This window comes from Panthera uncia, chromosome B4 (genome assembly GCF_023721935.1).
Source record: "Panthera uncia isolate 11264 chromosome B4, Puncia_PCG_1.0, whole genome shotgun sequence".
In the NCBI taxonomy this organism is placed as follows: Eukaryota; Metazoa; Chordata; class Mammalia; order Carnivora; family Felidae; genus Panthera; species Panthera uncia.
In genome coordinates, this window is record NC_064809.1 from 36,460,948 (window position 1) to 36,480,441 (window position 19,494).

Below are 19,494 nucleotides of genomic sequence, written 5' to 3' on the forward strand. Positions count from 1 at the left end.
ATCCAGGACAAAGGAAAGAACTCAGGTTTCCATATTTGTATTAAGAAAATGGTGATTGAACTGCCAGTAGGAGATGCTACTTTCTTCTTTAATATCTATGATAACAGATCAGGTTTTTTTCAACTAACAAGTTCAGCCAGAAATTCCCAGAGGGATTAGTCTTGGACTTTAGAGGGACTTACATATGTGGATGGTTCTTCTTTTTGTTCTAACACTTAAAGAACTACTTTTTCATTACAGTTGCTATTTTGGCACTAGGCAAAACAAAAAGGCTTATTAAATCATAGAATTTCAGAGCAAAACTTTAATACTTGTACAAAACTGCAGAGACTTGGAACAAGTAAAGTCATTAACAAAGTTATAAATGTGGTTTTTAACAAATTATAGAAGACTAGAATATCCTCAATTACATTTTTATTGAAAAATAGTTAATGTGTAATATACAATATATACATTATTTTTTAAAAAACATGTTATTGGTGAAATGATGAGCTTTCATACAAGGATCACTGAAGTTTCACTCACTCTTAGAAAAGTGGCACTTTTATTTTCCTAGGTGAACATTTTGTTTAAAAATGGAGTCTCTAGAAAGAAAAAGAGAGAAATAAAGGGAGAAAGAAAGGAAGAGGTCTTTAGTGCCCTCTGGTGAAACTTCCTGAGACTGGGTATCCAAAAAAAGTAATTCCGCTCATGAGGGAAGAAAGTTAAATAGCAGAATTACTACCTGTTCACATTTGACAGAATGTGATTTGCTACCTTGGGCAACCTCAGAGGATGCCTTGATCTCAGGGAAAGTGTTCCAACTACTGACACTCAGCCCAGCTGAGTGAAGAAAATACTTTCTTCCTAAATTTTCATTGTCATTGCCTTCTTAAAAAAACAAAAAACTGTCATTATATTTTAAGTGGGAGAAAAAATGTGGGAAAGGTTACAATCCAGACCAAAAAAAAAAAAAAAAAAGTTAATAGGACAGCAAAAATTATAGCTAAAACTTAGCAAGAAGAGCTCCTTTAGTGGTCCCTAACTCTTAGCCCGGTCTTCATAATGACGGATATCACTGTCCTAGCCGACTCTATGTGTACAGATTCTGGGAGAAAATGACCTTTTCCTCAGATTTCAGGAAGCAGACCTATTCCAGACGAGGGCCATTTCTAAATGTAAACATCAACAGAGTCTAAGTTCATTCTCCAGACCAAATACTTTGGACTTAAGGTTCTTCAGTTCTCCTTGTAGCTTATGTGCCCGTCTATTGCTGTCACGCACCTCACACAGAATGGCAAGATCCTGGTTTGCCTGGGCATTAAGTGTTGCCTAGAGATTGGGGGAAAAAAAAAAAAAAAAAAAAAAAGAAGAAATGATTATAGCACACGCCAGGGGAAGAAATCGGTCAGAAAGGTTAGGCTCTCTGGCTCCTTCTTGTGAGACTTGTAGTACATAAGAGAAATCCAGTCCTTAGTTTGCTTAACGACTAACTAAAAGAAGGAAAATGTAGAGTACAATTAAAGCAGAAAAGGCGTGAGACTCTTGGCTTTCCCACATAGCAGTAAAGAAGCCATAGGACAGAGATCATAAATAATAATGAGTAAAAAAAGACACTGATATGAACATTACTGGTAAATTTGCCAAAGAATCAAAGAAAGCATCTCTTCTTTTCCACAATTGACCTTGTTTGGCACATAGCAATCATTGAAGATATGTGGATGACTGGTTAAATCTCCTTAAGAAGGATTCTGAGGCAACCTGAATTCTAAATAAAGCTGTGTTTGATAGGGAGAAATTACTTTACTACTCAATTACTCACTTTCTCCACTGGTAAAATAGACACAGTTCTTGTACTCTACTTCTTGAACGGGGAGGGATGAAGCTTTCTGCTAAGTTTAGCTAAGACAGAAGTACACTGATGCATCAATGATTTCAGTCTACTTAGTCTTCCCTCTGGTGTGTACTCACTAAACTGATTTTAGTGAGGTGTGTCTACACATTTCTCTTCTGAGGAGGCCTCATGGCCACGTCTCCTCACCTGCACCCCTTTTCTCCCTCTTGGTCATTCAGAATCAGCAATTACCTTATAGAGTATTTGCTCCAAGTCTTTCAGCCTCTGCCGGAGAATCTTAATATCTGTCTTAAAGCCTTCTACTTCCAAGATACGCCGCTTCTCCAAGGCCTCATAGCGTTTTGTCATCACCTGTAAGCGCCTCCCCATCTTGTTAGTGCGATCCTAAATATAGGGACAGGGAAAGGCATTTTTGAAGATGAGGGAAGCATTCCCCAAACCATCTGCACTTCCCACTCCATCAGAGGTGGCAGAGAATTTTGTACCTTGAAGATCTCTCTCCTCACTCTCTCTTCCTCACGAATTCGGGCAAGTTCTTCTTCTAGGGAAATGCACTGCTCTTGATACATGTTGGACAATTTTTTCTCTTGTACTAACTTATCTTTTAGGGACTGCAGGTCAGAAGGAGAAAAAAATTACAATTTTGGTAATTCAAATAGCACTTAGGCAAGGAAAGAAAGGATTTCCCTAAGTCTAAAACGAGTTAAGGAACAAGACAGCAAGGAACTTTGGAGAGAATGTGAAAGCCTCTTATTTCTAGAGGACTCTCTCAACCTTTTTCTGAAGTGTACATAGTAGAAATTCTTTAAAATAAAACAAATATCTTGGATCTGAGAAGAATCAGATAATGGAGCTCAGAACTATCTCAAGTAAGACATTACAATATATGTTTTGGGACACATTTCTGAAGTTTTTCTTTATTTTACTTTCAATTTTTTTTTAAGTTTATTTATTTTTGAGAAAGAGTGAAAGCACAAACAGGAGAGGGGCAGAGAGAGAGAATCCCAAGCAGGCTCTGCACTAATATGCAGAGCCTGATGCGGGCTTGATCTCACGAACCGTGAGATCATGACCTGAGCTGAAACCAAGAGTCTCATCAGACAGAGCCACCCAGGCGCCCCTGAAGTTTCCTTTAAATAGAAACAACAACAAATATTATATATGTTCCATCAAGCAGCCAGAAGATCTACAAAAACCTAAATCAGATGTTTCTTCCTTACACACAATCCTTCAAAGAGATACAATGTTTACAGCTAAATTATTCTCACCAGGAATGTAAAGGCCCTAGAAGGCATCCTCCACAATTGGCTGCTGCCCCCACCCCCCAACCCATCAACCTCTTTGCTTTCCACTTCCTTCTTGCTTATTCCTCTATGACCACAATGATATTCTCCCTCTTCCCTGAACATACTTTTCTTTTTAAATTAAAATTCTTGTAAAGTAGGGTCCACGCCCAATGTGGGGCTCGAGCTCATGAACTTGCTCTACCGACTGAGCCAGCCAGCTGCCCCTCCCTGAACATACTTTAAATTTGCTTTTCCCTCTGCTTGAAATGCTCATCCCCTAGGTCTGTACAGCAGGCTCTGTACCATTTTAGGTCTCGGCAAAAACATCAGACATTAACAGAGGGTCCCCGTGCTTCCCTACGAAAGTAGACTTTTAGCAACTACATACAATCTTCATATAATCTTTTTAATTCCTTAATACCACTTACTTTTTAATAATCTATCATTTTTAAAAAATGTTTATTTAATTTTGAGAGAGAGAGCGACAGTGAGCAAGAGCTCGGGAGGGGGAGGGGCACAGAGAGAGGGAGACACAGAATCCAAAACAGGCTCCAGGCTCCAAGCTGTCAGCACAGAGCATGACATGGGGCTCAAATTCATGAACTACAAGATCATGACCTGAGCCGAAGTTGGGCGCTTAACTGAGCCACCTAGACGCCCCAATCATTTTCTTTGTTAATGTTTCCTTCTTACCCATTAAAGTTTTTTTTATCTATTTAAGTAGTCTCTACATCCATGTGGGGCTCGAATTCATGACCCCAAGATCAAGAGCCACATGCTCTTCCAACTGAGCCAGCCAGATGTCCCCATTCTCACCCATGAAAATGTAAATGCCATGAAGGCAGGCCTGGTCTAACTTATCTACTGTTGTAACTCCAGAGCCTAGCCCGTAGTAGGAGTGTTATAAGTATTTGTTCAATGAATAAACGAATCAATCAGTAGTTTAATTTTCGAAATATGCAAACACTGTAATGATAACACTACTCTTTGAAAACTATTTCTTAGAGTGCTTAGGTGGCTCAGTCAGTTGAGCGTCCGACTCTTGGTTTCAGCTCAGGTCATCATCTCACAGTTCGTGGGCCCGAGCATCACATCGGGCTCTGTGCTGACAGTGTGGAGCCTGCTTGGGATTCCGTCTCCCTCTCTCTCTGCCCCTCCCCCACTCATGTTCTTTCTCTCTCTCTCTCTCAAATACATAAACCTAAAAAAATATATATTTATTTTTACTATTATTTTTTAATGTTTACTTATTTTTGAGAGAGAGAGAGAGAGTTCACGCACGAACCAGGGAGGGGCAGAGAGAGACGGAGATAGAGGATCCCAAGCGGGTCCACGCCGACAGCAGAGACTCCAATGTGGGGTTCAAACTTGAGAACCATGAGATCATGACCTGAACTTGGATGCTTAACTGACTGAACCACTCAGGTGTCCCAAAAAACCTATTTCTTAAGGCTGCTGCTATAACAGCTTTGGGAACTGAATGAATCTTGTATGACAATTCTCAGGTTCTTTGAAATTCTCTGAATTCTTTCAACTTTTCCAGAAAAATTAACAATTTCTATAAGACATAAGAAAACTACCTTAACATATTCATTTTGGTGATGATGATTCTCATGAATGACTGGCCAAACGTTTCTAATTTTATCTTCTTTCTTCTTACATTGCATGCTGTATTGCTTAATCTTTGACATCAAATGATCCTTTTCAAGCATCCATGACTTCTCTTTATTTTGGTTTTCAAATCTGAGTTGCAAAAAGTCTTTGGTGCTCTCATAGAGAAGTTCTTGGGTGTGATGGAGACTGAAAGAAAATACAAACGTGGACACGAAGAAGCTTACATGGCACCTATGACACATAGTTATTCAGACAAAGGGAAGATATAGGTTCTTTAAAAATTGTGAAATCCGTGAATTCTGTAAAATATCATTAACACTTTTAAAAACACACTTAACCTGGTCACTGGCAATCTTACATGTTTTACAAGACAAAGTGTACTGTACTTACCCTTGCTCACTGGCTAACAGACTGGGCTTTATAGATATTTTCCCAAATTTCAGGTTATATAATTAAAAGACCTATAGAAATATTTGCACATAGCCTGCACAAATGTGGACTATTCCCTGAGGGTGAACACAAGTTCTAAAATGTCAAAGAGTTTTGCTTTTGTTTATGCTGTGCTCCACACGTAAACTGCCTGGTATCAAATCTTATCCTTTTCTCAAGATCAACTTCCTCCATGGAGGCATCGTGGCAACTTTAAGCCCATTTAGTTTCTCTATTCTCCAAAATTCCATGTCAGTTTAAATCTCTATGCCTGTGCTACAATCCGACACTTGCTTATATACGATGCTGTTTTAACTATCAAAAGGCATATTTTCCGTTTTTTTTCTAAGTTTATTTATTTTTAGATCTTTATTTATTTTTAAGGGAGAGAGCATGAGTGGAGGAGGGGCAGAGAGAGATGGGGGGGCCAGAGGATCTGTACTGATAGTAGCAAGCCCAATGTGGGGCTAGAACTCAAGAACTGTGAGATCATGACCTGAGCTGAAGTCGGACACTCCACTGAGCCACCCAGGTGTCCTTAAAGTTTATTTTGAGAGAGACAGAGACAGAGAGACAGAGAGAGAATCTCAAGCAGGTTCCATGCTATCAGTGCAGAGCCTGACATGGAGCTTGAACTCACTAACCAGGAGATTGTGACCTGAGCCGAAATCAAGAGTTAGACGCTTAACCAACTGAGCCACCCAGATGCCCTATTTTTCTTCTTCTTTTCAAAAGATTTTATTTTTAAGTAATCTCTATACCCAATGTGGGGCCCAAACTCACAACCCCAAGATCAAGCACCACATGCTCCACCAACTAAGCCGGCCAGGTGTCCCACCGTGCGTATTTTCTAACCTGAGTGGAAGCTGATACCTTATTTATCATTTACTTTTGCACTGCTACCACCAGATTTTCAAGGACAGTACCAGCTACTAAACAGACACAAAGTACTGAATAGATTCTCGCCGACTACTGAGATTTTGGAATAGACGAATGATGTTCTATCTTCAAAAAAAAAAAAATCTATCTAGAAGTTAGCAGTTCATCAGTTTAACATCAACACCTAGAAAAATACTGTATCAAATGATCAAACTGCTTGCAAAAATTATGAAATACCATGAGGCAATCACTGTAATTTTCCACTGACCAAATAATGTCAGACACACTCAGTTATTTTCATGAGTAATAGGATATGCAGAGAAGGGGGAGTAATAGCATAATGCAGGCACAAAGCAGGATAACTGTCACCAGATGAATGTATATATGTTCAGGTATACATGTATGTGTATAAAGAAAGAGATTGATTCAGTTACCACAAGGATCTCTCTTGCTTTCAATGAGTTATTTTATTCTATCTTACATTATGTTCTCAATTACAAACTGGGCGAGTAGGATCTTGTTAATGTATAAGTGGTTTGAAAGAGACCCAAAGGACAGTCACTAATGGCCTTGGATTTCATGCCATTCAATATTCTTAGGATGATCTATCTAATGTAAGGGATTGATCAAGTGCTCAGATATGTAGATGATGTTAAACCAGGATGGTTATTAATATTCTAGAAGACAATTGTAAAACTACAAATTACTATGAAAATTTAAAAACACCGTTCCCTAGGGGCACCTGGGTGGCTCAGTCGGTTGGGTGACCGACTTCGGCTCAGGTCATGATCTCGTGGTCCGTGAGTTCGAGCCCCGCATCGGGCTCTGTGCTGACAGCTTAGAGCCTGGAGCCTGTTTCAGATTCTGTGTCTCTCTCTCTCTGACCATCCCCCATTCATGCTCTGTCTCTCTCTGTCTCTAAAATGAATAAACGTTAAAAAAAATTTTTTTAAATAAATAATGAACACACTGTTCCCTTAAAAACAGTTAAAATCCAATGAAAACTGAAAATGCTATGCGTAAGGCCAAAATACCAAAAATAAAAACGAAGGTGGAGGAGTGCTGGCCAAATGCAAACATACTGCTGTGTTCAAGGAAACAGAGCCGGCAAGAGCCAGAAGGCAGTTCCTACTCTGCAGTGGCCAGAAATCTTAATTTAAGTATCACATCCAATTTTAATCCCCATACTTTCAAGTGGAGGAAGAGGCACTAGAGAAGTTTAAGATGACAATAAAAAAAAAAATAAATAAAGCGATGAAAAACGTAACATGAAAAAAATTTTAAATGTAGAATGTTTAACACAGAAAAGAAGCAGCAAGGTGCAGTTTGATAAGGATCACCAAGTACTCAATGTTTATTGCGGGCCTATTGTGCATACAGGGCAGGACAAGAGTTGGACACTTAACCAACTGAGCCACCCAGACGCCCCAGGACCGTCCACTTTTAAGCCACTCAGAAAAATGCAAAAATCTGTCAGGTACAGCTTTCTTGAACACTCACCTTTTGGTAAGCTCTTTGATTTTGTCCCGATTTCTCTGTTGATGCACTTGTATTTCCTCAATGCGAATCCGTCTGTCCTCTATGAGCCCTTCAACTTGCTCTCGAGAAAGCCTGGTCTGTTCCTCCAGCTGAGCCTGCAGCGCTTCCACCTAGGTAGGCCAAATGGGGTGTGGCGTATCCACTCCTGCTTTGCTTCCACTTATTTATTACCTCTAAAAGCCAGCCTTGCTCCAGAAAAGTGTAAAAAGCCAAACAAAAAACCCACAAACAAAAGCACAGCAGCAAAACAAAGAAAAATCTTAAGTGTTCTCCTTTTTATTTAATGTCTTATAAATGGGGTTAGGCTACAAAAGAGCAAGCTCTGTCCACACTAAACAAAGCATCTACATCACACGCAAAAAGCTAGAAAATACAGTTTCCTCTACCCTAAGATTCTCATCTTTTCACTATCTCCTATTTTGGAATTTTAGGACTGTCTTCCTCTTAAGAACCCCTCGTTGCACAGAAATAGAATGACTCTTCTTCATTTTTCACTTTAAAAGGTGGGGCAAAATCAGTATAATGTAATTTCCTTCTCTGATTCTGGCTGTCATGACTCCAAATGGAGATACTAGCCAAAGGCAGAAACTGTCATTTAAAGCAACAGACTGCTCTGTTGTTACTCCTCCCCAGTAAGGACAGGAACTTGAGTGCAACTAGATGAAAAATCCTGGTTGCAAATGATACACAATTACAAGATGGTAATAGGATGATTCATGACTTTCCTAGACCAATGTACCTTTAAAAAAAAAATTATTTATTTTTTGTGAGAGAGTGCAAGCAGGGCGAGGGACAGAGGGAGAGGGACAGAAGATCTGAAGATCACAGCACAGAGCTTGATGCAGGGCTCGAACTCATGAGCCATGAGATCATGACCTGAGCCGATGTCAGACGCTCAACCAACTGAGCCACCCAGGCACCCGTAGAATACATGCACTTAAATAAACCGATTTACCCCCCTAGAGGTCAATCTATCAGCACAGATTCCCTAGGCCAATCACAAAGGGAATTCTTACTGTATGATAGTTTTGTTGGGTAAGGCTTTGTATATAAGCTGAAGGAATAGAAGGTTCACAATAGCGCTTCTAGAATGGCTCAAAAGAGAATAATGGTTTTAAAATATAAAATAATTTCCTTGGAAATTAGGAACAACGTATATTTTCTTTATCACTTGATGAATAGATGTAACATGTACGTAAGAAGGTATTTATATGATAACAAAGGTATGCTACACAAAGCTAAAGTTGTGGACAGAAACTGTTCTGGTCTGCCAAAATAAATTCTTTACCTGCAGGGTAAGTGTTTGTATGTCTCCCTGGTATTGCTCAGAACTTTCTTCTTTCTCTCTCATTGCTGGTTTTCTTTTGCTTACTTTAGAATCTAAAACAGAAAACAAAAATTAATCAAGACCCTTACCTAGTTTTTCTTAGCTATTTGAGCATCAACATTAGCTCTGCAGAGGAGTCTGGTTGGGTTTACCTGTAAGAGAAGAAAAGGAAGAAGAATGAAAACATCCAATGGCTATAGTAATAGTTTTTCAAATGGGAATCTCTCTAAAGGAACTATGCCAGGATGTCTTCTGGATGATAATATTCACCTTTCTAAAAAATAAACACTAAATTTTCCTTTGGAGTTGTATCTATTCTCACAAAATCTTATTTAATCAAAAAAGGTAAGGAATAAGGAAAACTAAGTCTAAACATTTGGTTGTGATTTATCACCCAATTTTCTAAAGATGGGGATTTTAAAAATAAGCAATGCTAGGACCCTGCCTGCACCTGCCAGCCAGAGGCCATTTATCGGTGGGGTGGAGCAGCACTTCCCAGGAAGGGGGGTGCACAAAGCAGGACCCTTTAAGGCATCAGGGTTTAAATCCCAGCCTAGCACCAGGGAGGCGTCAGAGTCAGTAGAGCAGGACAATCCACCTCGTTCGGACCCATGTGGCACTGAGAGGAGGCCCTTTGGTGGGGTGCCCAGAGCAGGACCCTTTAAGACATCTGGGTTTGAACCCCAGATGAGCCCAGGCATGGGAGACTGTGGAGCAAGAGAGAGGGGGGAAAAAAATAGCCCCACTCCCACTGTGCAGTACTGTGAGGATGGCCTGAACAGAGTAGTTTGGGACACCGGGGGTCTGGGGAGGAGAGACTGGGATGTCACCATTTTTCTTCCCATCACCAACAAGGTGGGGCCTCAGGGAACCGACAGAGGGCCCACAGTGGAGGCGGAACCCGCCTACACCAAACCACGCCCCTCCGCACCTGGTAACTGGGTGTCTACCTGAGCAAGATTGACACTAACCAGACCAGACAGCCTCTCCTCCAGACCAGTGCTGCCACCAGTTCCAAGGCACCATCAGATATCAGTCCAGCATTTTTGCATTTTCTGATTTAATTCTTGGATCATTCTTATTATATGCATATACGTGTGTGTGTGTGTGTGTGTGTGTGTGTGTATTTACACCCATACACATGTATACACACACACATATATATATGTGTGTGTGTATATATATGTGTGTGTGTGTGTGTATATATATATACATATATATATATATATATATATATATATATATATATATATATGTATATATATATGTATATATGTTTTCTTCCTTTTCTCCCTCTTATTTCTTCCCTTCTCTAGTCCGGTTATTCTGTATTCTGGTTGTTAGTTTATTTAAGCGACATATTTAATCTATTCTCTTTATACCTGTTCTATATCTCCTTCTTTATTTTCTTCTCTCTCTGGATTAAGCCATATAGTTTCTCTGCCCAGTTAATTTTCTTTTTTCCTTTCTTTTTCCCCGCCCCTGTCATTTCTCTCTTTGTACAGGACAGGGCCTTTTCCACCACCACTGCCCCCCGACCCCCTTTTTTTAAAAATTTTTTTTTCCAGGACTACTTCAATGAACAAATCAAAGCACACCTGGCGGAGGGTCCAAAACATCACTATGAGTAGGGAGATAAAGCAACCAGAGTCACAACAACAGAGAGCACATAACACACTGCAAAAAACACCTCCTGAAGGGCCAGGCCCTGGACAGTATATGACCCCTCTTTAATACAGTAGTGCTCCCAGGTGCAGGACACATAACAAGCTTTTAAAACACGTAAGGGACAGAAAACTAGCCAAAATGACAAAATGGAAGAATTTTCCTCAGAAGAAATTCTGACAGCTGAAGAGTTGATAAAAACAGATATAAACACTATATCTGATCAAGAATTTAGAATAATAGTCATAAGATCAATCACTGGGCTTGAAAAAAAGCATAAAAGACAGCAGAGAATCGATTGCTGCAAAGACCAAGGAAATAAAAAGTAGTCAGGATGAATTAAGAAATGCTGGAAATGAGGTACAAAATAAACTAGATGCAGTGACAGCGAGGATTGAAGAGGCAGAGCAGAGTGTAAGTGAAATAGAAGATAAAATGATGGAAAAAGACCTAGCCAAGAAAAAAGATAAAAAAATTCTAGACCATGAGGAGGGAATTAGAGAACTGTGATTCAATGAAACAGAATAATATCTGTATCACAGGAGTTCCAGAACAAGAAGAGAGAAAGGGATGGAAGGTTTACTTGAACAAATTATAGCTGAGAACTTCCGCAATCTGGGTAAGGAAACAGACATTGAAATACAGGAGGCACAGAGAACTCTCTTCAGATGTAATGTGAATCAATCTTCTACACGACATATCATGGTGAAATTGGAAAAATACAAAGATAAAGAGAATTCTGAAAGCAGCTAGGGACAAACAGGCCTTAACCTACAAGGGTAGACACATAAGGGTAGTAGCAGACCTATCTACTGAAACTTGGCAGGCCAGAAGGGAGTGGCAGGAAATATTCAATGTACTGAATAGGAAAAACATGCAGCCAAGAATCCTTTATTCAGCAAGCCTGTCATTCAGAATAGGAGAGATAAAGGTTTTCCCAGACAAACAAAAACTGAAGGAATTCATCACTACTAAACCAGCCCTGCAAGAGATTCTAAGGGGAACTCTGTGAGGGGAATGTTGCAAAGACTACAAAGGACCAGAGACATCACAAGCATGAAACCTACAAATAACACAATGACACTAAATCCATATCTTTCAATAATAACACTGAATATAAATGGGACTAAATGCTCCAATCAAAAGATACAGGGTATCAGAATGGATAAAAAAACAAGATCCATCTATTTGCTGTCTACAAGAGACCCATTTTAGACCTGAGGACACCTTCAGACTGAAAGTGAGGGGATGGAGAACCATCTATCATGCTATTGGAAGTCAAAAGAAAGCTGGAGTAGCCATACTTCTATCAGACAAACTAGATTTTAAACTAAAGGCTGTAACAAGAGATGAAGAAGGGCATTATATCATAATTACGGGGTCTATCCATCAAGAAGAGCTAACAATTATAAAGTTTTATGAATCCAGTTTGGTAGCACCCAAATATATAAAACAATGAATCACAAACATAAGTAATCTTACTGATAAGAACATGGTAATTGCAGGGGACTTTAATACTCCACTTACAACAACGGACACATCATCTAGGCAGAAAATCAATACAGAAACAATGGCCCTGAATGATACACTGGACCAGATGGATCTGACACATATATTCAGAATTTTTTATCCAAAAGCAGCAGAATACACATTCTTCTCGAGTGCACATGGAACATTCTCCAAGATAGATCACATACTTGTCACAAAACAGCCCTCAAAAAAATATAAAAGAACTGAGATCATACCATACACATTTTCAGATCACAATGCTATGAAACTTCAAATCAACCATAGGAAAAAGTCTGGAAAACCTCCAAATGCATGGACGTTAAAGGACATCTTACTAAAGAATGAATGGATCAATCAGGCAATTAAAGAAGAAATTAAAAAATATACGGAAACAAATGAAAATGAAAACATGACAGTCCAAACCCTTTGGGATGCATCAAAGGCAGTCCTAAGAGGAAAATACACTGCAATCCAGGCCTATCTCAAGAAACAAGAAAAATCCCAAATACAAAATCTAACAGCACACCTAAAGGATATAGAAGCAGAACAGAAAAGAAACCCCAAGACAGAAGAAGAGAAATAATAAAGATTAGAACAGAAATAAATACAAAATCCAAAAAAAAGTAGATCTATGAAACTAAGAGCTGTTTTTTTTTTAAAAAATAAACAAAATTGATAAAACCCTAGCCAGAATCCTCAAAAAGAGAGGACCCAAACAGATAAAACCATGAATGAAAATGGACCTATCACAACCAACCCCTCAGAACTAGAAATAATTATCAGAGAATACTATGAAAAATTATATGCCAACAAACTGGACAACTTGGAAGAAATGCACAAATTCCTAGATACCCACACACTACTGAAACTCAAATGGGAAGAAATAGAAAATTTGAACAGACCCATAACTAGTGAAGAAATTGAATCAGTTATCAAAAATGTCCAACAAATAAGAGTCCTGGACCAGACTTCCCAGGGGAATTCTACCAGGCATTTAAAGCAGAGTTAATACCTATCCTTCTCAAGCTGTTCCAAAAATTAGAAATGGAAAGAAAGCTTCTGGACTCATTCTATGAAGCCAGTATTACCTTGATTCCCAAACCACACAGAGACCCCACAAAGAAAGGAGAATTACAGGCCAATATCCCTGATGAACATGGATGTAAAAATTTTCAACAAGATACTAGCAAATCGAATTCTATAGCATATAAAAAGAATTCTTCACCAGGATCAAGTGGGATTTATTCCTGGGCTGCAGGGCTGGTTCAATATTCGTAAATCAATCAATGTGATACATCACATTAATAAAAGAAAGGATAAGAACCATATGATCCTGTCAATAGATGCAAAACAAAATACAGCATCGTTCCTTAATAAAAACCCTCAAGTAAGTTGGGATAGAAGGAACATACTGAAATATTATAAAAGCCATATATGAAAAGCCCACAGCTAGTATTATCCTCAATGGGGAAAAACAGAGCTTTCCCCTGAGATCAGGAACACAACAGGGATGTCCACTCTCACCACTGTTGTTTAACACAGTGTTAGAAGTCCTAGCATCAGTAATCAGACAACAAAATGAAATAAAAGGCATCAAAACTGGCAAAGAAGTCAAACTTTCACTTTTCACAGACATGATACTCTACATGAAAACCCGAAAGACTCCACCAAAAAGCTGCTAGAACTGATACATGAATTTAGCAAAGTCACAGGATACAAAAATCAATGTACAGAAATCAGTTGCATTTCTATACACCAATAATGAAGCCATAGAAAGAGAAATCAAGAAATCGACCCCACTTACAAATGCACCAAGAATCATAAAATACGTAGGAATAAACCTAACCAAAGATGTAAAAGATCCGTATGCTGAAAACTATAGAAAACTTATGAAGGAAACTGAAGAAGACACAAAGAAATGGAAAAACATTCCATGGATTGGAAGAATAAATGTTAAAATGTCAATACTACACAAAGCAATCTACACTTCAATGCAATCCCAATCAAAATTGCACCAGCATTCTTCTCAAAGCTAGAACAAACAATCCTAAAATTTGTATGGAACCATAAAAGACCCCAAATAGCCAAAGTAATGTTGAAAAAGAAAACCAAAGCGGGAAGCATCACAATCCCAGACTTTAGTCTTTACTACAAAGCTATAATCATCAAGACAGTGTGGTATTGGCACAAAAACAGACACATAGACCAATGGAATAGAATAGAGAACCCAGAATTGGACCCACAAGTGTACGGCCAGCTGATCTTTGACAAAGCAGGAAGGGGCATCCAATGGAAAAAAGACAGTCTCTTTAGCAAATGGTGCTGGGAAAACAGGACAGCAACATGCAACTAGACCACTTATACCATACACAAAAATAAACTCAAAATGGATGAAAGATCTAAATGTGAGACAGAAAACCATAAAAACCCTGGAGGAGAAAACAGGCAACAACCTCTTTGACCTCAGTTGCAGCAATTTCTTGCTTGACACATCTCCAAAGGCAAGGGAATTAAAAGCAAAAATGAACTATTGGGACCTCATCAAGATAAAAAGCTTCTGCACTACAAAGGAAACAATCAACAAAACTAAAAGGCAACCGACAGAATGGGAAAAGATATTTGCAAATGACATAGCGGATAAAGGGTTAGTATCCAAAATCTATAAACAGCTTACCAAACTCAACACCTGAAAAACAAATAATCCAGTGAAGAAATGGGCAGAAGACATGAACAGACACTTTTCCAAAGAAGACATCCAGATGGTTAACAGACACATGAAAAGATGCTCAACGTCACTCATCATCAGGGAAATTCAAATCAAAACCACACTGAGATACCACCTCACACCAGTCAGAGTAGCTAAAATTAACAACTCAGGAAACAACAGATGCTGGCGAGTATGTGGAGAAATGGGAACCCTCTTGCACCGTTGGTGGGAATGCAAACTGGCACACCTGCTCTAGAAAAGTGTGGAGGTTCCTCAAAAAATCAAAAATAGAACTACCCTAGGACCCAGCAATAGCACTGCTATGAATTTATCCAAAGGATATAGGAGTGCTGATTCTTAGGGGCACATATACCCCAATGTTTATAGCAGTGTTTTCAACAATAGCCAAATTATGGAAAGAGCCCAAATGTCCATCAACTGATGAATAAAGAAAATTTGATTTATATATACAATGGAATACTACTTGGCAATGAGAAAGAATGAAACCTTGCCATTTGCAGCAATGTAGATGGAACTGGAGGGTATTATGCTAAGTGAAATAAGTCAGTCAGAGAAAAACAGATATCATATGTTTTCATTCATATGTGGAACTTGAGAAACTTAACAGAAGACCATGGGAGAATGGAAGTGGAAAAATAGTTACAAACAGAGAGGGAGGGAGACAAACTGTAAGAGACTCTTAAATACAGAGAACAAACTGAGGGTTGATGGGTCAAGTGGGGTAGAGGGGAAAATGGGTGATGGGCACTGAGGAGAGCACTTGTTGGGATGAGCACTGAGTGTTGTATGTAAGTGATGAATCACAGGAATATACCCCCAAAACCAAAAGCACCCTGCACACACTGTATGTTAGCCAATTTGACAATAAATTATATTAAAAAAAACAAGCAACACTAAAATTACACTGAAGAAAATTCCTAGAATGATTTAAGAACCTCATGCTAAGAGAACAGATCTTAAGAGTTCTCATCACAGGAAAAACAAATGCATGACCATGTGTGGTGATGAATGCTATCCAGACTTACTGTGGTGATCATTTTGTAACATAGACAAATATTGAATCCTTATGTTGTACATTTAAAACAAGTGTAATACGTCAGTTACATCTTAATTTTCTAAAAAGAGGCAAAGATATAAAACTAAGATTTCCATTTAAAAAAAAAAAGAAAGAAGAGACTGAGGCTTAGAATCGAATTAATATTCTGTGATCCCAGAAGTTGTCCAAGTCTGTTTTATGATTTATCATCATGTTAATTATGTATTTTTTATTTTACTTTATTAAAACATCAAGGAAGGTTAAAGGAAAGAAAGCTCAGTGAAATCTGAAACCACCAAAGACATCACTATGAATATTCATTATCACTACATAGTAGAAAAAATTTCTAATCATGTGCACTGTTTTTGAACTCTGCATCAATGAGAATTTATAATAATGTGGCTAGTACCTGCTCTGAAAGCTGAGGAAAATTCATTCTGTTCACATATACCTACAGGCTGGATAGTCTTTTGGAAAATGCTGACCTGAAAAGGCAAAAAAAAAAAAGTATAGAATTAGCCTCCCTATAAGATGTCATATTTCACTTTTTAGCTTTATTTCTGTAGGTCAAACACTATTCATATATCAAATTTGTCAAAATTGCCATAATCATATAAGGATGTCATGTATGTGAGATACCAAAGTGGACAAAGTAACAAATTGGATAAAACTCAGTGCTGGTAATACAAACTAAAAAAATTAAATTTCAGAGTTATCTAGTAATATCTGCTGAAAGAAAGGGGGAGGGGATCCTTGACAAAGGCCTTTAGGAAAATAACGGTAACACAAAAGGATGTATATGTAGATACACATAAAGATGCTCATTGAGGCACTGTTTATACAAGTATAAAAATGGAAATACTATACATACACAAATATTTCTATATGAATGGAAAAAAGAGTTTTATCTCTGGGATATAGAATTACGCGACACTGCCACTCTTATATGATCGATTTCTCAAATCTATCTGTTTTTAATAAAGACCATGCATTACTTTTATTATCAGCAGAAACTTCAGATTAAAAAAGAAACCTGAGGGGTGCCTGGGTGGCTCAGTCAGCTGAGTGTCGGACTTCAGCTCAGGTCATGATCTCACAGCTTGTGAATTCAAGCCCCGTGTCGGGCTCTGTGCTGACAGCTTGGAGCCTGGAGCCTGCTTGGGATTCTGTGTCTCCCTCTTTCTGCCCTTCCCCCACTCATGCTCTGTGTATCTCTTTCTCTCTCAAAAATAAAAAAAATTAAAAAAAAAAAAAAAGAAACCTGAGTATTGCAACTTGCTCCCACACTAACTCTGCTCCTGCTTTCCTCTCTAATCTCCCCCCAAAACATCTACTCCTCTATGCTTTAGATTTCCAAACAATAGGGGCACCTGGGTGGCTCAGCTGGTTAGGCATCTGACTTCAGCTCAGGTCACGATCTCGGGGTTCGTGAGTTTGAGCCCCACATTGGGCTCTGCGGAGCCTGAAGCCTGCTTCAAATTCTGTGTCTCCCCCTCTCTCTGCCCCTCCCCAGCTCGCACTCTGTCTCTACTCTCTTAAATATAAATATTTAAAAAAAATTAGATTTCCAAGCAATAAAATGGGGTAAACAATACTACTTCCCAAGGTTTTTTCGGAGAGAAATAAATCAAATCATTAAAACTGTCTGTAATTATAGCAAGTGCTCTGAAAACTTAGGGGCTATGACATTTAATTCTTCTATCTTCTTTAATAAGTACCAAAATTGCTCTTATTGTGGACCCCATCCTGTATTTTATAAAAGCCATGCTTACCATGCTGTACCAAAGATTACTTACTTTGTTTGGAGGCTCCTTATAAAAATAGGTCACTTCTCCAGTGTCTGTGCCCACAAGGGTCAAGAGGTTCTGAATCTTTTTCTTGTCTTCTAGCTCCCTGCAATTCTCATAGAGTAAGCACATATTGTGTTCAGAGGAAGTAAATTTTCCTATTTAAAAGACCTCCTTTCTGATTTACTTTTAAGACAATGGCAACATCAAATTAAAATTGAGTAAGATATATTTAGACCTTAGCTCTAATTTTTAAAACATCAGGTGTTTATACTAATTCAGAAAGAATGGATCAAAGACCTACATAGAAGAGTTAAAACTATAAAACTCTTAGAAGAAAACAAAGTGATATTGGATTTGGCAATGATTTTTTAAACATGACATCAAAAGCAGAAGGAACAAAAAGAAAAATATACCATTGGACCTTACAAAAATAAAAAACTTTTATGCATCAAAGGACTATCAACAGAATAAAATGGCAACACTCAGAATGGGAGAAAACACTTGGAAATCACTTACCTAATAAGGGATTCAATCTAGAATATACAAAGAACTCTTAACACTAAACAACAGTAAAAATCAAAGAACCCAATTCAAAAATGGGCAAAGGACTTGAATAGACATTTCTCTGAAAAAGATACACAAATGACCAATAAACATGTCAGAAAATGTCAACATCACTAATCATTAGGGCAATGTAAACCAAAACAATGAGATACTACTTCACACCCATTAAGATAGCTAGTATTAAAAAAAATAAAGAACAAATGTTGGTATGCACATTCAGTAAGAGACTGAAACCTATGTGCACTGTGGGTGGGAATATAAAGTGGTACAGTCACTATGGGAAACAGTATGGCAGTTCCTCAAAATTATTAAACATAGAATTAACATTTGATTCAGCAATCACACTTCTAGGTATATATACAAAACAACTGAAAGCAGAGACCTGAACAGGTATGTGTACATCAATGTTCACAGCAGTGTTATTCACAATAGCTAGAAGATGGAAATAATTCCAATGTCCATCAATGGACCAAGGGATAAACACAATGTGGTATATACATATAATGGAATATTATTTGGCCTTAAAAAGGGATGAAAGTTTGATATGTGCTACAACATTGGTGAACCTCGAAAACATTGTGCTAAATGAAATAAGCCAGATGCAAAGGGACAAATACTATCTGATTCTGCTTATATGAAGTCAAATACATAGATAGAAGGTAGAACAGTGGTTACTGGGGGCTAGGAGGAGGGGAGATGGGGAGATATTGTTTAGAGTTTCTATATGGGATGATGAAAAAGTATTCTAGACATGGATAGTGGTATGGCTGCACAATAATGTGAATATACCTAATGCCACTGCACTATGCACTTAAAAATGACTAAAATGGTAAATTTCATGTTAAATATATTTTACCACAATTTAAAAACAATTTAGTAGTGGATGCTTCCACATCGTGGACCACTGCTCAGATGCTACCTTCAGGACCAAGACACTTCTCACCCAAGAGCTTCTCCAGCAACTGTCCTAGGCTGAAGGCAGCAGCCTTTCCCAAGTCTATATCCCCTCCCTGGTGGCAGCCTACATCCAATGAGTGGGGTACAAATGTTCAACCCCTTTGCCTCTGAATGGCTGTCCTGGCCTCAGAGCTCAGCTGAAGCTAACTGTTACCATCGAATCACAGTTCAAATTCTTCCTCTGTCCAAATCTGCTCGTAGATGGTATTCCTGAGAGTCTACCTACTAACCATCCTATGGGCATTCATATCCATCTCAGAGTCTGCTTCCTGGGGAACACAACCTAAGAGAAGGACCATAGAGATATTTATCTTGTTTCATTTAATTTAGAAACAGA

The 19,494-nt window shown here is 38.4% G+C and overlaps 1 protein-coding gene across 3 annotated transcripts in view; it reads right to left on the bottom strand.

Moving 5' to 3' along the window:
- Positions 1-397: 397 nt before the first annotated feature.
- CCDC77 (coiled-coil domain containing 77) overlaps positions 398-19,494 on the bottom strand; it is a 31,158-nt gene continuing 12,061 nt past the window's right edge. For all 3 annotated transcript variants that reach the window (XM_049624863.1, XM_049624865.1, XM_049624864.1), the window contains 8 exons: positions 17,643-17,739; positions 16,256-16,331; positions 8,870-8,961; positions 7,543-7,691; positions 4,701-4,920; positions 2,320-2,445; positions 2,066-2,218; positions 398-1,311 (listed from right to left, as the gene is read on the bottom strand). In XM_049624863.1, the coding sequence (XP_049480820.1) occupies positions 1,165-1,311; positions 2,066-2,218; positions 2,320-2,445; positions 4,701-4,920; positions 7,543-7,691; positions 8,870-8,961; positions 16,256-16,331; positions 17,643-17,739 (1,060 nt within the window). In that variant the 3' untranslated portion in view covers positions 398-1,164. The remainder of the gene's footprint in view (positions 1,312-2,065; positions 2,219-2,319; positions 2,446-4,700; positions 4,921-7,542; positions 7,692-8,869; positions 8,962-16,255; positions 16,332-17,642; positions 17,740-19,494) is intronic.